Raw genomic sequence first — 16802 nt, 5'->3', positions numbered from 1 at the left:
CTGTCCAGACAAACCTGAGCTAATGACCGTGTCCCAGGCTTCACAGGCAGGTAGGTCACCCAAACCTTGGAAGCACCTAGGGATGCCTTGAGGGATCATGAGCCCAGGGCATCCAAACAAGGGTTGCTTGCAATGACTTTTCACCTGCTATAGATAGAGCTCCTAAAGTAATCCTTTAACCCTTGACTTGCTGAATCATATTACATGTTCCTGCTCGATGGAGCAAAGATGTTTTCCCATCTTCACCATCCTTCCTCCCAGGGGCTCATGGCCTAAACTCCACAACATACATACACTGAAGTGTTCAGCCAAAGGGCCAGGCTCTGCACTCTTCCCCGGGTGGAAATCTGGTGTCACTCCACTGAGTGCCAAGGTGTGACTCTGGATTTATACCAGTGTAACTAAGATCAGAATCTACTCTGGAGATCTTTACTTAGCACTACCTGAACTCCAAACTTCTGCTGCTCCTAGCCTTAACGTGATATCCAGGAATAACACACAGAGCGGAGTTCATTCTGATCTTGTATATATGGGTGTAAATCATGAATAAGTCCATTAAATTAAATAGTATCAGGGGGTAGCCGTGTTAGTCTGTATCTTCAGAAACAACAAAGAGTCTGGTGGCACCTTAAAGACTAACAGATTTATTTGGGCATAAGCTTTCGTGAGTAAAAACCTCACTTCTTCGGATGCATCCGAAGAAGTGAGGTTTTTACTCACGAAAGCTTATGCCCAAATAAATCTGTTAGTCTTTAAGGTGCCACCAGACTCTTTGTTGTTTCTAAATTAAATAGGCGAGCTCCTTAGCTGGTGTCAATGTACAAACATACACAGATGCACATACACATGCGTGTGCACATACATTCTCACACTGATTCACATGGTGTCGCACACTTTCACTCGCATGCCCCTGGTAAATGTGGTAAACCCACTTCTGTACCGTCCACTAAAAGAGAAACCCACACAGGCTGCCATGCTCCAGTAGAGGTGATCTGTGAATTTGCATACGCCTGCAAAATGTTTGTAACAAACTCTCTGGTATTTAAAAAAGAAAACACCCGGAACAGAAACTCCCCAGATATCAAAGACAGAGAGAGAGAGAGAGATGACCACTTTTCTGGGCCACATCTTCAGCTGGTGGAAATCAGCATAGAGCTATTTGAAGACAATGGAACTATGTAAATACACACCAGCGGGGGATATGGCTGCGTGACTCCAAGGAGCAATGCTGATTTATATCAGCTGGAGATGTGGCCCCTTAATGCCAGTTATATTACACCAGCTAGGGATTTGGCCCTATGGACTATAAAGCAGTGATGCCGAATCTGATTTACAGCAGATTGGGCTGCGTCCCGGCACCAGTTAGAAAATCACCTCTCCAACAAGCAGTTGTTTAATTAATATGTTTATCCTGCTGTCACAGAGTTTGCGGGACACAAGGCCCTGCACCCCCGGCTTCCTGCAATTCACCATGACTCTCAGCCAGCCAGTAAAACAGAAGGTTTATTTAGATGACAGGAACACAGTCCCAGACAGGTCTTTCAGGTACAGACAACAGGACCCCTCTCAGTCAGGTCCATCTTGGGGGCTAGGGGAGGTCAGGAGGTCTGTCTGGCCTCCCCTCCATTTTCACAGCCAGCTCCAAACTGAAACTCTCCAGCCCCTCCTCTCCCTTTGTCTCTTTCCCCGGGCCAGGAGGTCATGTGATCTTCAACCCCCCACCTGGGTTCTCATGTTACATGCTCAGGTATCTTCCCTCAAGGAAAGTCTCCCATCCCCAATGCAGACAGCCCCAGTAAAACTCCCCTGCAACCTTCCCAAGTCAATACTCCCCACTCCTGGCCTCCCCTGGCCTCCAAGATAGACCTGACTGAGGGGGTCTTGCGAGGAGCAATGGGATGAAATTAAGAAAAGGACGTTTGAGGGTGATTGGCCCCGATTCTGATACCACTCACATCGATGTCAGTTTGGGGTGAGTCCCCTGAAGCCAGTACAGCCTCTGCATTTACAGCAGCGCACCTGAGATCAGACTCTGGCCCAGTGTCAGGAAGAACAGCCTGGCAATGAGATCTACCAGGCCGGGGAATTGCAACGTCTTGGGGGAAGGGCGGGAGCCACAGTTAATGCTAGAGCCCTGAGGGGAACAACCCCGCCCTGGGCCCCAGTATGGGAGGGAAACGGATTAGACGGTCCAATGCCAGTCACCTTCTCCACCTCTGCTTTCCATGATCCCGTCCCATAGCTCCACTCGCTGCAATAGCCGCCCAGCGTGTAGAGCAGCGATACTCGGGCCTCAGTGGCTCAGGAGCCAAATTAGCCATCACCGTTACGCAAAAGCGCCACAGTAGAGTGAATTCATTGTTTCATTGACTATAGTACTCTTCATATCGAAACAGTGTGATGGGAAATATTTAGTTTCATATCTGTACATATTATTCTCACAGCAAATAAGTTAGTAGCTTAGTGTAAGTTGATAATTTAATGGGTTAATAACATAGTAAAAGCATCCAGATTGGTTAATAACATAGATCAGTTAATTAAGAAAAACAAAACTTTGGAAGTGATAATCAAGCTAGCCCAGTACAGACAGTTTGATAAGAAGTGTGAGAATACTTACAAGGGGAGATAGAGTCAATGTTTGTAATGGCTCAGCCATTCCCAGTCCTTATTCAAACCGGAGTTGATTGTGTCTAGTTTGCATATCAATTCCAGCTCAGCAGTCTCTCCTTGGAGTCTGTTTTTGAAGTTTTTCTGTTGTAATATAGCCACCCGCAGGTCTGTCACTGAATGACCAGACAGGTTAAAGTGTTCTCCCACTGGTTTTTGAGTATTTTGATTCCTGATGTCAGATTTGTGTCCAAAAAAATTGACAGAGTCAGACGAGTACCCAGAAGTCACCTCCTACAAGACAGGCCCAACAAAGAAAATAACAGACCACTAGCTGTCACCTTCAGCCCCCAACTAAAACCTCTCCAGCGCATCATCAGAGATCTACAACCTATCCTGAAAGATGATCCTTTACTCTCACAGATCTTGGGAGACAGACCTGTCCTCGCTTACAGACAACCCCCCAACCTAAAGCAAATACTCACCAGCAACCACACATCACTGAACAAAACCACTAACCCAGGAACCTATCCTTGTAACAAACCCCGATGCCAACTCTGTCCACATATCTATTCAAGTGACATCATCATAGGACCTAATCACATCAGCCATACCATCAGGGGCTCGTTCACCTGCACATCTACCAATGTGATATATGCCATCATGTGCCAGCAATGCCCCTCTGCCATGTACATTGGCCAAACCGGACAGTCTCTATGCAAAAGAATTAATGGACACAAATCTGACATCAGGAATCAAAATACTCAAAAACCAGTGGGAGAACACTTTAACCTGTCTGGTCATTCAGTGACAGACCTGCGGGTGGCTATATTACAACAGAAAAACTTCAAAAACAGACTCCAAGGAGAGACTGCTGAGCTGGAATTGATATGCAAACTAGACACAATCAACTCCGATTTGAATAAGGACTGGGAATGGCTGAGCCATTACAAACATTGAATCTATCTCCCCTTGTAAGTATTCTCACACTTCTTATCAAACTGTCTGTACTGGGCTAGCTTGATTATCACTTCAAAAGTTTTTTTTCTCTTAATTAATTGGCCTCTCAGAGTTGGTAAGACAACTCCCACCTGTTTATGCTCTCTGTATGTGTGCATATATATCTCCTCAATATATGTTCCATTCTATATGCATCCGAAGAAGTGGGCTGTAGTCCACGAAAGCTTATGCTCTAATAAATTTGTTAGTCTCTAAGGTGCCACAAGTACTCCTGTTCTTCTGTTTGCAGATACAGACTAACACGGCTGCTACTCTGAAATAGATCAATTAATAACACTGCTGTACAGTCAAAATGCTTCTGAAATAAATGTAGTCAAACTTTACTAATTCTGGGTCACTGAGAACGAAAATGATGCTTAAAATTGTTGATTGGCTCTAGTTTTCAAGATATGCTATTGGGTCAGTATATATGACCCTTGACTTGGGAATGGCGGAGGATAAGTGAGTTATAAAGGGAAGGGATCTCAATTTAAACCAGAAATGACTAAAATACATCTTTGACTGGATCTATGAATAAATCTATGACTGGGTTTGGACAGTACTTGCTTTTTAGGCAAAACAATGAATGATGCAATCTGAAGCTGGTATTGCGTCATACATGATATGAATTGCATCATGTTATTCCTAGAAGTCATGGATGATGCAATCATAACGAAGCTTACATCACTCTGCTGAACAAATTGCCCTATATCAGCTCTAGAAATCATACAAGTGTCGTGCTCTCTTATTTGTCAGTGTTTGATTTTGCAAAGGGACACATTTCTGTTTAGCCAAAGTGAGCAGAGATGCCTCGTACTTGTGTGAACAGTGCAGATAACTTCTACTATGTTTGTGGTGAAGTGACTTTTGCATCACAAAAGCGCAATATAACCACTATGGTTAAGAAAGCCTATCACCTTTATTTTGGCTGCAAAATTGGAGATCAGGACAAGAGATGGGCCCCACACATATGCTGCAACACTTGTGCAACAAATCTTCGCCAGTGGTTGAACAGGAAAAGGAAATCTATGCCTTTTGCAGTGCCAATGATTTGGAGAGAGCCAACAGATCATACCAGCAATTGTTACTTCTGCATGGTGCCTTCAGTTGGGAAAGGTGTGTCAAAGAAGAAAAAGTGGACTGTGAATTATCCAAACATTCCATCAGCTATACGCCCAGTACCCCACGGAGAAGGACTGCCGGTCCCTGATGCACCAGAATCAAAAGGATCTTGTCCCATTCTTCTTCATGGAAGGTGATCTTGTAGCCTGCAACAACATCGATGGTGTGATGGCAGCCCTCAACATCGTTCACGATCCAGATGAGTGGAGACTGTTCATTGATTCATCGAAGACGAGTATTAAAGCTGTTTTACTGCATAATGGCAATGTTTTGCCATCAATTCCAGTTGGTCATGCAGTCCATATGAGGGAAACCTATGACAACATGAAACAACTTTTGAGGTGCATAAACTATGACCAACATCAGTGGCAACTTTGTGGCGATTTGAAGGTTGTTGCTCTCTTGCTTGGTCTGCAGACTGGATACACAAAGTACTGTTTTCTCTGCGAATGGGATAGTCGTGCAAGAGATTCCCACTACATCAAGAAAGATTGGCCACTCCAACAGTCATTGGAGCCTGGGAGGAAAAGTGTTCAACATCCACCACTTGTTGAATCAAGGAAGATTTTGTTACCACTCTTACACATCAAGCTGGGTCTGATGAAGAACTTTGTCAAGGCCATTGACAAAACACAAGCAGCTTTCAAGTACCTCCGTGGAAAATTTCCAAGGTTAAGTGAAGCTAAGATAAAGGAAGGTGTCTTTGTTGGTCCTCAGATTCGTGAACTTCTTCGAGATGATGCATTTGACCATGCACTGCGTGGCAAGGAAAAGACGGCATGGAAAGCCTTCCAGTTAGTGGCAATAAATTTTCTTGGAAACAACAAGGCAGACAACTACAGGTTGTTGGTGGAAAACTTCCTCAAGGCATACAAAAGCCTTGGTTGCAACATGTCACTAAAGATACATTTTTTGCACTCTCACCTAGATTTTTTTCCACCGAACTGCGGAGCAGTGAGCGACGAGCACAGCGAGTGATTTCACCAGGACATTGCAACAATGGAGAAACGCTATCAGGGCAAATGGAGCCCATCAATGCTTGCAGACTATTGCTGGACAGTGACAAGAGATGCTTCATTTAATGAATACAAGAGACAAGCCAAGAAGCGCCGAGTAGACACTGAATAGGACTAAACTACGTACATAATAGTTTTTTGCCTTTTGTTTCATAATAAATTTTATTTATATAACCCTTTTGCTGATTTTTAAAGTGTTACATAAACAGGACAGGTGAGATATTATCATGTAAAACAACCATAAACACATGAAAAGACTTAGGTTTACAATTTATGATTAAAACTCTACTATCTACACAATATTCATAGACATAAAATGTAAAAATTTAAATATCTTAGAAAGAGTAGCCAATCAGTTGTTTTAATTGTCATATTTGAATTCAGCACATCAAAATACATAATAAATAGCACATTTTATCTCTGAAGCAGACGACTTCTCAAAAATTGTAGACCAGTGTAATTAAATCACAGTGTTTTAATATCATGTGCTGAAAAGAGCCAAAGGAGACACATTAAAGCCTCTTGCAGCTCACGAGCGGCAGTCTGAGAATCACTGATTCAGAGAGATGAAAGCTCCGGAGCAGTCCCACGTGGGGCAGGCTGTGTGACACCTCCCCTCCCTGCTGCGGATTCAGGGACTCAGCTAGCACTGCCGTTCGCAGATCCAGTAATGAGTCAAGGAGCAGATGGCATCGTTCCACTTTCCATTGAAGCGCAGGATAACACAGTCTTCCCCGTGTGCCCCAAGATTGTTGGGTTCCCCGGGCCCCCAGAACCTGAGAAGAAAACCAAAGCCACGTGAAATTAGAGGTCTCTGGTTTGAAAACCTAATCCATGTAGGTGGTGTGAAATGAGCCAGCTCCTAGGGGACAGGTGTCCATGTCACCGATGCCACTGAGCACTGACTGGTCTGATAGTTTTAGCAGAGAGAGTCAAGGTGGGCATGGACTGATCTGCCTACTCACTCCTTGAGGTGGTGTCTGGAGGTCAGGGCCATGGCAGGTTCATGGTAGCCACTGAATAGGGGGAAGCTGGCCCAGCCACTGCTCAAGCCAGAGCTGTTCTCAGCTTGGACGACATCAGTTTCCAGTGCATTGTACGGGTGGGGAAACTGAGGCATAGAGCAGGAAGAGACGTGCCTCACAGTCAGCCCGCAGAGCACACTCATGGGGCTGGGACTAGAACCCAGGAGTGCTGCCTCCTTGTCCATGGCCCTGTCCCCTGGGCCATGTTGCTGTTCTCCCCAGCACCGTTCCTTAGCAGGACATTCAGAATGCCCCATGGTCAAGCAGCTTTCTGCTCCCCAGGAACATCCCAGGTCCAGTCCCGGCTCTGTGCTGACCCTGGATGACATTAGCATGGAGGCAGTTGCAGACTCATAACCTTCTTTACGTGGTTTAGCCACTAAAGGGGACCAGAGACCCCTTTACTATCAATTGCATTGGTATCAATGCTCCGTCTGGCTCTTTAGCGGGACAGGAGATAAAGCAGAAACAGCTGATTGTAAGGGACAGTTCTCTCTCCAAAGAGGCCAAACAAAGAGGGACTTGCCTAACAGACAGGGGGCTGCCGTCCAGCCAGCGCCACTCTCCTTCCTTCGCTGAGTCGCTGAGGCCCAGCCAGTACACGTGGGGCTGAGTGATGTGGTTTGACAAAAACGTCTATGTGGGAAAACAGGTGAAGGAGACAATCATGATCCCAGGCAGAAGGTGAGGAGGGAGGTGAGGAGGTTTCATGGGGCCTGTGGGGCCTGTGTTTGTGGCCAGCAGAGTCTGTCGCTGTAGATTCTCATCCCTCCCTCTGTTTTTCCAACCCTTTACATGAGGGCTGGCCACCCTACATTCCCATGATGCACCAGGCACTCCCATGATGCATTGCTTCCTCTCTTCAAGAGGAGTGACCATTGTGCATCATGGGAGATGTAGTCTGACCTCTAAAGAATGGGGGCCTGAGGCATCCAAACTACAGCTCCCATGAGGCACTACAGCAGCATTTCCAAATTAAAATGTTTCGATTTTCAGTCAAATAATTGCAATATATAAATGTTTGCCCCCAAAAATGAAATTTTCCACAGGGAAAAAAAAGCTCATTTTCTGACCAGCTGTACTTCAAATGTCTCATCTCTGCCCTTTGCCCTGCAAATCTCCCATTCAGAATGGGAGGTGAACACTGGCCTGTTTTGGGCAGGAACTGTCCTTTTGTGATGTGTGTACAGCACCTAGCACAACAGGGCTCTGATTGGTACTTCTAGGTGCTACCACAATACAGGTAAGTGATAATAATAAGGCTGAATATTACGCTGCTGTTCCCTGAGGACTGCAGATAATTTTCAATCCTTCTACAGCTGCTGAGGGTCTGCCTCTGGGGACTGTGAATCTCATGGCCATAGGTCTCCTCCAGGCAGGGGGACCAAGGAATCATCTTACAGTCCCTGTTAAGTCCCATTCTGCACCCTGGTTACTGGGGGAGCCTTAAATCCAGAACTGAAGATGGGATAGCGAAATACACACGCTATGAGCTGTAGTGCTCGTGAGTCAGATTTAGGTTCTGGTGACTCCAGATTCACAGCAGTACCTCGCCCACCTCTGCACTACATGGGCATCCTCCCATCACCAACTAGTCTCCCAAAGTCCTGTTCCCAGCAGGCACTGGGCTCAATGTAAAACTTAAGGTGGATTCTCCCTCAGGGCAGGATTCCTTCTGCAATGTCTTGATGAGGAATCCGGCCAGGATTTAGTCGATGTTGAAAAGAAGTAGCAACTTTTCTCAAAACGCTGCCAGCCAGGTGGACATTTCATGCAGGTGAATTCTGTGAGAAGTCAAATTATGGGACAAGCCTGGATTAGAGAGTGAAAATGCATTCTAACTGCTCACAAGCAGTTAAAGGAATTCAAGAATTTATTCAGTATTTGGACTTAAGCATGAATTTCACCCTCCTGAAAAGCTTGCTAAATAGTTTGTTGCAAATATTCATACTTTGATATTCATCCTCTGTGGGGTGGTTTTATAAGTTACATTAGGGTTACCGTACGTCCGGATTTTCCCGGACATGTCCGGCTTTTTGGTCCTCAAATCCCCGTCCGGGAGGAATTTCCAAAAAGCAGGCCATGTCTGGGAAAATAGAGATGCACGGTAAGAGGACGAACAGCCGCCGCCTGGCCCCACGGGCTGCCCTCCTACTCTCCCTCCAGGTACCGTGCCAGAGTTCTGCCTGCGTGGGGCCAGGCCGGACACACACTCCCCTGCGTCTCCCAGGCCTCCCTCCAGCGCTTGCGGAGGAAGGCGGAATGGTGGGGGGGGTTGTTTGGTTTTTTTTGCTCTGGTCACCTTGGGGGCGGAGTTGGGGCGGGGACGTTTGGGGAAGGGGCGGAGTTAGGGCAGGGCCGGGGAAGGGGCGGGGTTGGGGCAGGGCCAGAGCCCGTGGAGTGTCCTCTTTTCACAGGATTGAAATATGGTAACCCTAAGTTACATGGCAGTGTCACCCCTCTGACATGTGGTAGCAGATGGCAGGGCCTGGTAGGTCGGTTTCCCATTGAAAATAAATCAGTGAGTTAATATTTTCCTAGTATGACTTGTTGATTTTTGCTCCGTGCACTAGTCCTGGAAAATAGGTGCCCATAAACAAAAAATAGCTGCCCCCCAAAAATATCACAGCCTGCAAACAACAACATATCATGTCTTCAAAGACTGAATACCGCTGACGTGCTTGGGAAGAGAACTTGCAAGCTGATGTACAACGGCACCATCTGCTGGCTTCTGCCATACAGCATTGTATCCATCTCATGTTAGTCTTCTTTATGTATTTAGCCAACTAGGGCCAAGATTATCAGCTGTGTCTGTTTCCATTGGGTGATGGGCAGGTATCAGGGAATGGCTTATGGTTCCCTGAGTCTCTGGATGATTCTACACCAACTCTGGTGCCCAAGGCATAGAACCAATGAGAGAATCGGGGCCAGACAGGAGGGTGGCATCGGAGACATCTGTGCCGGCTCTACAGCCACTGGGCACTCCCAGCTGGGAGATGTGGTCAGTTTCAGTGCAGGGGGAGCTGCGCAGGCCATAGGCCTAATGGGAACATGACAGTCGAAAGTGCTGTTCCCTTTTACTGACACTGAGCCTTTCAGATAACGCTGTCACAGGCGTCACAGCCCTACCCGGCGACTATTTACCTGTGAGATTCTGTAACTCGTCCTGCACCCTGCTCAAGACCTGCTGGAGTCTGTCATGGTCCCTTCTCACCTCAGCAAGCTCCTTCGACATAGTGTGCGTTAGGTTCCTTATCTCTGTCAGGGCAGGCAGGGGGTAGAAAAATGCCACCGGAATCAACAGGTTGATATTTCTGGCCTGGCTCAGACCTTCCTTCACAGCAGCTGGAAATTTCTCTGTGTCCATCCATCCGCAAACACACTCTCTGTCCCCATTCACAGCCTTCGACCTATCCATGCTCTGATACTGGAGTCGACCATTGTATTACCTGAGCACCTGTGCTATCCTGGGCTCATTGATTTTCCTTCAAGCCAACTGTTGGATTCAGTGAGTGAATTTTTACCTCAGTAGGCTCACAATCAGGTAGCCCACACTCCACTTCTGCATCACAGAATCCGGCTCATGTTAGCACTGGATGGGCCGGATACCAGAAAGGCTGAGCATTCCCGAATTCCTTCTGCAGGCCCTGTGAACTCTCAGCAGTGCTGAGCGAACCAGAGTCCCCCCACAACCCCTGGCCCCTCACTCCAATGTATTTACAGAGTACTGAGACCACAATGCAGCAAAGCACTTAAACACAAAGCCAGTGATGTTCAACCTGTTTTCATTTGCAACCCCCTGAGCTTTTCAATGGTGGTGTGGACCCCTATTGAAATCTTAGGCATAGTGTGCGGACCCCCACAGGTCTACGGACCACAGGTCGAAAATGACTGCTCTGAGCAGGTATCCCACACAGTAATCGGGAGCCTAGAGTAGATTGACAGCTGCTATCGTGGGTAACAACTTGGGGATTGAACTGGGGTCCTCCAGGGCTAAAAGCAGGAAATACTACAGCTTGAGACAAAGCTACCCCATCAACTCCTAGATCAGCACAGTGGGGGACCTGTCACACTGCTCACCAATGGGTTACTCATGCCCAAGTGCCTTTGCTGGAGCGGGGTCTGAGATCCAAAGTTCTGCTGCAGCATGAACTGGGCTCAGGATAAAACCTGGGGAGGTCCATGGGAGCAGGATACAGCTGATCCCAAACTAAAATGGGATTATCCATACAGGGTTACCTGCTCCATCCTCACACTTCCCCTTTCTCATCCTCCTTCTCTCCTTCCATTTCAGCTTGCCCTCCACAGGGGAAGATCAGACCCAGGAGTCCCTCTACAAGGAAGTAGCAGTGATCAGGTAAAGGAAGGAAAAGGATGTTTCTCACCTATGGCGTCCTGGAGATGTGATGGGTCTTTCACATGATCCGCTTGGATCTCCTCGATCCCCAGCCTAACCCCAGCCAGCTCCTTCGACACTGCAGACAACAGGGAGCAGGAAACAACTGCTGTACTTGGGTGTGTTGAAGGGAGAGACTCCACCCATGTGCAACCTCCACAATTTTATTGCCCGTTTTGTGACTCTTGATATGTTTCTTCAGCCCCAGCTCCTGGATTTATGCAGTTAGGAGAGAGTCTCAGCTTTCATTAGAAAAAAATAATTTCTACCCTTCGTGGTAGCGGAGAACAGCTTAATAAGGTGACCCAAGCGTGACCCGAAAGGTTCAGAAACCAGAACAGAATCAAGCCCAACATGTATTGAATTTCTAAAAAATTAATGATTTTTAAGCCAGTCTCATGGGCTTCACTCATGATTTTTGAATGCTGGGGTACAATGGAACTGTTTATGCCCAACTCTTGAGAAACATCAGCAGAACATACCATTAAGAAGTCGACTGTTAAATACGTGGAATTCTTTGGACATCTTCAACTCTAAAAGGAAGATGAGAGAAGAGGGATTTTCCATTTTAAATAACAACACAGGACCTCATGCTGCCCCACTCACATGCTCCACCCCTGAGGAGTGCTGGGTAAGGACCATTCATCCAGGAGTCTGTGAAATTTATAAAGCAAGTGCAGTCGTTTGCAAGGATGTAAATGGGTTTCACTTATAGCTATTAATGATTTATATTACAATGCTGCCTAGAGGCCCCAACTGAGATTAGGGCCCCTTTGTGCCAGGTGCTGCACAAACCCAAACTGAGATTGGGCACTGTTGCTCTGGGCACTGCATAGACGCAGAACGAGAGACGGTTCCAATACAAATAGACCAGAAATGTTACCCATTTCACAGATAGTGAAACTGAGATACAAAGGAATGAAGTGACTCTTTCAAGGTCACACAGGGAGTCAGTGGCAAAACTGGGGACTGAAGCCAGATCTTGTGTGTTCTAGCCCAGGCCTTAGCCAGAACAGCAGCCAACCTTTGCTCATCTGGGGCTCAGACCCTTTTTGGAGCAGCAGGATCTGAGTACTAACCCACTGTTACTGGGATGTTCTCAGTGCCCGTGACGTGCTGCACAGTGACACCCATCCTGTCCAGGTGGGTGCAGGCTGGTTACAGTGTTAGTGTCCCAAAGGAAAATTAGGAAATCAATGACCCGTGCAGGGGGACTGTGGTAGAAAGAACAGGTCAGACCCAGGACTGCATTGAGGTAATCCAGGGGTATCGGGGACACGCAGCGTGGTGGTTCCCATTGGCCCTGCCTCTGTAGAATGGTTCCAACTGCAGGTGGGTTTGCAGGGACCATCTGCTGGATGACTGGGGACCCACCACAACACTTCTCCACCGTCTAGATTATTGCTTCCTTACTTCCTTTAAACTGGGATCTTTCCTGGGGGACACAGGTCTCTGTTCCCACTCACCCAAGCAGTGACTGTTTATGGAAGTCCCAGGCACATGCCTACTCCTGGAACAGACCAATTCCATCTACGTCAGGGCTTCCCCAGCAGGACAACACTCTCAGCCTATGAGACACTGGTAGAAACATGACTTCATCAGAAGAAAATCTCACTGAACAATCAGTGATCCTAGGAGCAGGACAACATTGTCCAACAACTTCTAAGGGCTGCTTCCACTTCCTGTGGTTGTCCCACTCCTCACAATAATCTACAGTCCTGTCTTAGCTGTGGTCAGATCTCCAGCTGATGTATGTCTGCTCAGCTCCACTGAAGTCCAAGGAGCTACATCATCTTCACCAGCCCTGCAACTGACCCCGTGCGCCCAACTCTCCCCTCCCTTGAGGTGTAAGGACCAAAAAAGACTTGCGAAGTCCGACAAGGAATAGAAACATTTTCTTTATCCTCTCACCTAGATAGTCCTGGTGATGTGACAGATTTCTCTTGGAATCTCTTCTTATTGTATCTCGATCCTCCTGGGCTTCGGCAAGACCCTGGGACACTGTAGATATGAGACTTTTGATTGCAGAGTAAAATTGAACAGGAGGGGAAACCCGTAGATGTGGGGACATCAGTGCTGCTGTTTAGTGCACTTTCCTCCCAGTTACCACCCAAGACTTCTGATGTCCATTACCTCTTCCTAGCTGTGATCCTCCGCTACAGGTACACTGTGCTCAACACAGAGATTCATTATTCTGGACACCAGCTCGGTCCTCGGTACAATGTAGATTTGTGGTGCAGCTGCTACTGCTACACATGGGCACAGAATGTGGCTGGAGAGCTCAAAGGGGCATAGCAAAGCTGAGAGTGAAAAGGTTCAGCCTTCCCAGAGCAATGCAGGGCTCTGACTGCTGTGCGGAGCAGAAAGCCGCCTGCTGCCACAAGGAGCCTGTCTCGGTTTGTGTGTGGTTAGCTGGTTGCAAAGTTAAAAAGGAAAGGAATGTATTTGTCGGGCCCAAGCTCCGATTGTGTTAATGTGGAAGAGGCAATTGTGGCAGCGCACTGTGCCATGCCCCTGTTGCATTGTTCTCACTCCCAGACATTCCCTCTCCGCTAGCAGAAGCCGCAGCCAGCCCTTTGCACTGGCCCCAGCACACCGTTGACAAAAGAACATTTTTGTATGAATATTTCACAACCTTCAAAATGTCACCACAAACATGCCCCGGTTACTGATTTGGGGTGGGATTTTTCTGTGTTTTTCGAGCACACGTCCCATGGAAAGCTAGTGGGAATTATGCTAAGGACAAATCCCACCGCTTTGAAAATCCGGTCACATTACCTCACGGGTGAGTGAAAGTTACCTAGCAATGGCAACTGCTCCATAATTAAGACCGTAACTGAGCCTCCAGTCTCAGCCCAATTTTGTGCCCCACTGCTAAAATCCACCCAAAACTAGTCAGAGCAGCCTCACTCTTGATAGGTGAGATCTGAGGTCAAGGTAGACATGATCAGGAGACGTACATTTCCCACGGTTCACCACGATAAGAGCTGTGGCCACTGCAATGCAAATCACCAGCAGGAGATACAGGATCACAAAGGCCTTCCCTTGGGTGGAGTTGGAGAGGCAAAGAGCTGTGGGGAGCAACACTGGTTAGATCTCTCAATGCAAGATCACCCCCTCCTAACATTCCCTTTGGGGAGAGACTCCAGGCAGTGAACATGGTTCCCTACAAGAGATGATAAGTGGACAAGGGGAAGGGAGGGATTCACTGTAGGGTAAATACCTTGAGGTAGTTCTCAGCCTTCCCTGAGGTCCATTTTCCATGCTGGGAATCCCTCTCCCTTTTGGCAATATGGGAAGTTTAGATGAGTGTGACACCCAGATTGAGAAGCCCCTGCCTTAAAGGGAGCATGAGAATCCTTTCAGGCTCTAATGGGAAGATATGGGCAGGTTCACAGGACCAGTTTTATCCCTGGAATAGCAACACTGAAGACACTGGAGTGACCCAGGGATGAGTTTGCCCCATGATAAGAAAGGAGTTGATGTGGATGATGGAAATAACCAGACTTAACAAAGACACTACTTGGGAGAGAGAGAAACTCTCCTGATTGTTGGCACCGGCCAACCTCAAATTAGCAAAGCCAGGAATCGCACACAGTCCTCCTGACTCCCAGGGCAGCTCCTTAATCACAAGACCACCCTTCCTCAGGCCAGCTCACCTTTACCAGCTCTCCCAGGTGCGCGGCTTCCTCCCTGCACTGCTAGTTCCACTTGCTCTGAGCTGTCCCATTTGTGGTAGAAGCTGTCCGTCTCCATGGCTGTGGAGATGTCTGTTCTGTTCCTTGCCATTGGTGCAGTTTATATTGATAGGAGACGTCATCATGACTTTCCGGGGCAACGGACGCCCGTGGTCACATTTCCCTTTCTCACAATTGCCAGGCCAGGGACCGTGGCCCAACCATTTCCTCTCCAGGTCAGTGCAGAATCATAGCGTCTCTGTGGTTCCAGTTTCTGGTCTTTAGACTTCCAGGCTCTGAGATTGCTCAACTCCCATTGAATTTTATCAGAGCATGTTGAAATCAGCACTTCTCTCCCAGAGGCTGCTCGAGACAATCTGCCATCCCAGGCAAAACTTTCCATCCCCCTCCTCAGACACCTAGGGTGGCAGATTTGGCCCAGTCACTCCTATATCATGAAGGAAAGGGTGGCAGTGCCAAATTCCAGTGAGTGGCCGTGTGGTCTTGCATGACTGGGGGGCAGTGAGGCTAAAATTTGCGACTGTAGGCAGCTGCTCAAACGTCTGATAGCTGCCTATATTGTATAGAGCAGCCTCTGTGAGCACCTCAGCAGATGGGGTCCTGTACTATTCCAGGACACACTGGACAGGATGGCAGGTGGATTTAGCAAAAGGTTTCATGGCCAGAAAAATGTCAGTTTCTCACCAATAACTGGAGTCACAGTAACTCTTCCAACTGGAAGCGTGTGGCATGGGCATCTTGATCCCACAATGGCTAATGAACTGCTGAAGAACTAAGGGGACCTTCTACACCAACCTGGACACCCCAGAGTCTGCTGCATCCGATAATCTCCCGTAGACTTTTCAGGGTTTGTGGGAACATACGCTAGCGACTGCCGGGGATTGGAGCTCACTACACCAGCTGTAACCCTGCCAGGGGCTCGTCCACACCAGCTAGTTAAGAGTTTCGGGGCAGTGTTAACTCTCTAAGCACCACTTGTCCAGGTGGAAGAAGCCAGACTGTCCCACGAGTTGAACCAATGCTTATGTACTCTGCTGAGGGGCAGTTTGGCAGGCAGGCTAGCCACGCGGGGAGAAGTAGACAGAATCCCTCCCTTCCACTTGTAATTCTGAAAGGAGAAGCCCTTGGGGGAAGGATGTGCAATAACAGCAGAATCCAAGAGCAGGCGTTGCCTCGTAGTGACTCCATGGAGACAGCAGCTCAGCATTTTGCTGATAACTCTACATGCTCTCGCTCACGCCAGCACAAAATCCACTAGGTCAGCGGTTACATGATCCCAGAGAGGGTCATGAGGAGGGTCCTACCAAATTCACGGCCCTGAAAAACATGTCACAGACCATGACATCTGGCTATTTGAGAGGGGTTGCAGGATTGGCCCCTTTACATCTGCACCACTGCCACCAGCACTTCCTCTAGCCAGGGGAAGTTCCTGGAGGTGGGAGCGAGCCCTCAGCTGGGGTTCCCTAAGCCCTGCCCCTCCCTGGCTCCAGGCCGAGCACTTGGGTTAAAGGGGGTTATAGAGGCCGCCACTCTCTGGCCACCCAGCTCTGAAGGCAATGCCGCCACCAGCAGCAGTGCAGAAGTAATGGTGGCAATATCACAACCCTCGTACAATAGCCTTGCAATTCTCTACCACCCCCATTTGGGTCAGGACCCCATGGTTTGAACACCACGAAATTTCAGATTTAAATATCTGAAACCGTGACATTTACACTTTTTGAACTCCTCTGACCGTGAAATTGACCGAAACAGACCGAGAATTTGGTAAGGCCCTAGTCATGGTTGAAATCTTGGTGTCTTACTGGATTGGCATGATTGGATACATCCATTCCCTCTGGCTTCTGTGTGAAATTACTGCCACTGAATGTTCTTCCTTTTTGTCCACTGGGTTGGTTGTTGTTTTCCTTCACAGCAGCTACCTTCTTCCTCTGCCAGTGGC

General features: G+C 47.8%; 1 protein-coding gene across 1 annotated transcript; it reads right to left on the bottom strand.

Annotated features, from left to right (window-relative positions):
• Positions 1–5817: 5817 nt before the first annotated feature.
• Positions 5818–14921, bottom strand: LOC128828472 (CD209 antigen-like protein C). Its single transcript, XM_054013170.1, has 9 exons — positions 14825–14921; positions 14126–14236; positions 13077–13166; positions 11648–11698; positions 11155–11244; positions 9914–10027; positions 8417–8553; positions 7296–7405; positions 5818–6520 (listed from the first exon to the last, which is right to left on the bottom strand). The coding sequence occupies exons 1-9, from the start codon at positions 14919–14921 to the stop codon at positions 6388–6390; spliced, it is 933 nt and encodes a 310-aa protein (XP_053869145.1). The 3' UTR covers positions 5818–6387.
• Positions 14922–16802: the final 1881 nt, after the last annotated feature.

Source organism: Malaclemys terrapin, chromosome 23 (assembly GCF_027887155.1).
Source record: "Malaclemys terrapin pileata isolate rMalTer1 chromosome 23, rMalTer1.hap1, whole genome shotgun sequence".
In the NCBI taxonomy this organism is placed as follows: domain Eukaryota; kingdom Metazoa; phylum Chordata; order Testudines; family Emydidae; genus Malaclemys; species Malaclemys terrapin.
The sequence above is the reverse complement of the archived record's forward strand: the minus strand, read 5'-3'. Positions and strand labels throughout refer to the sequence as shown.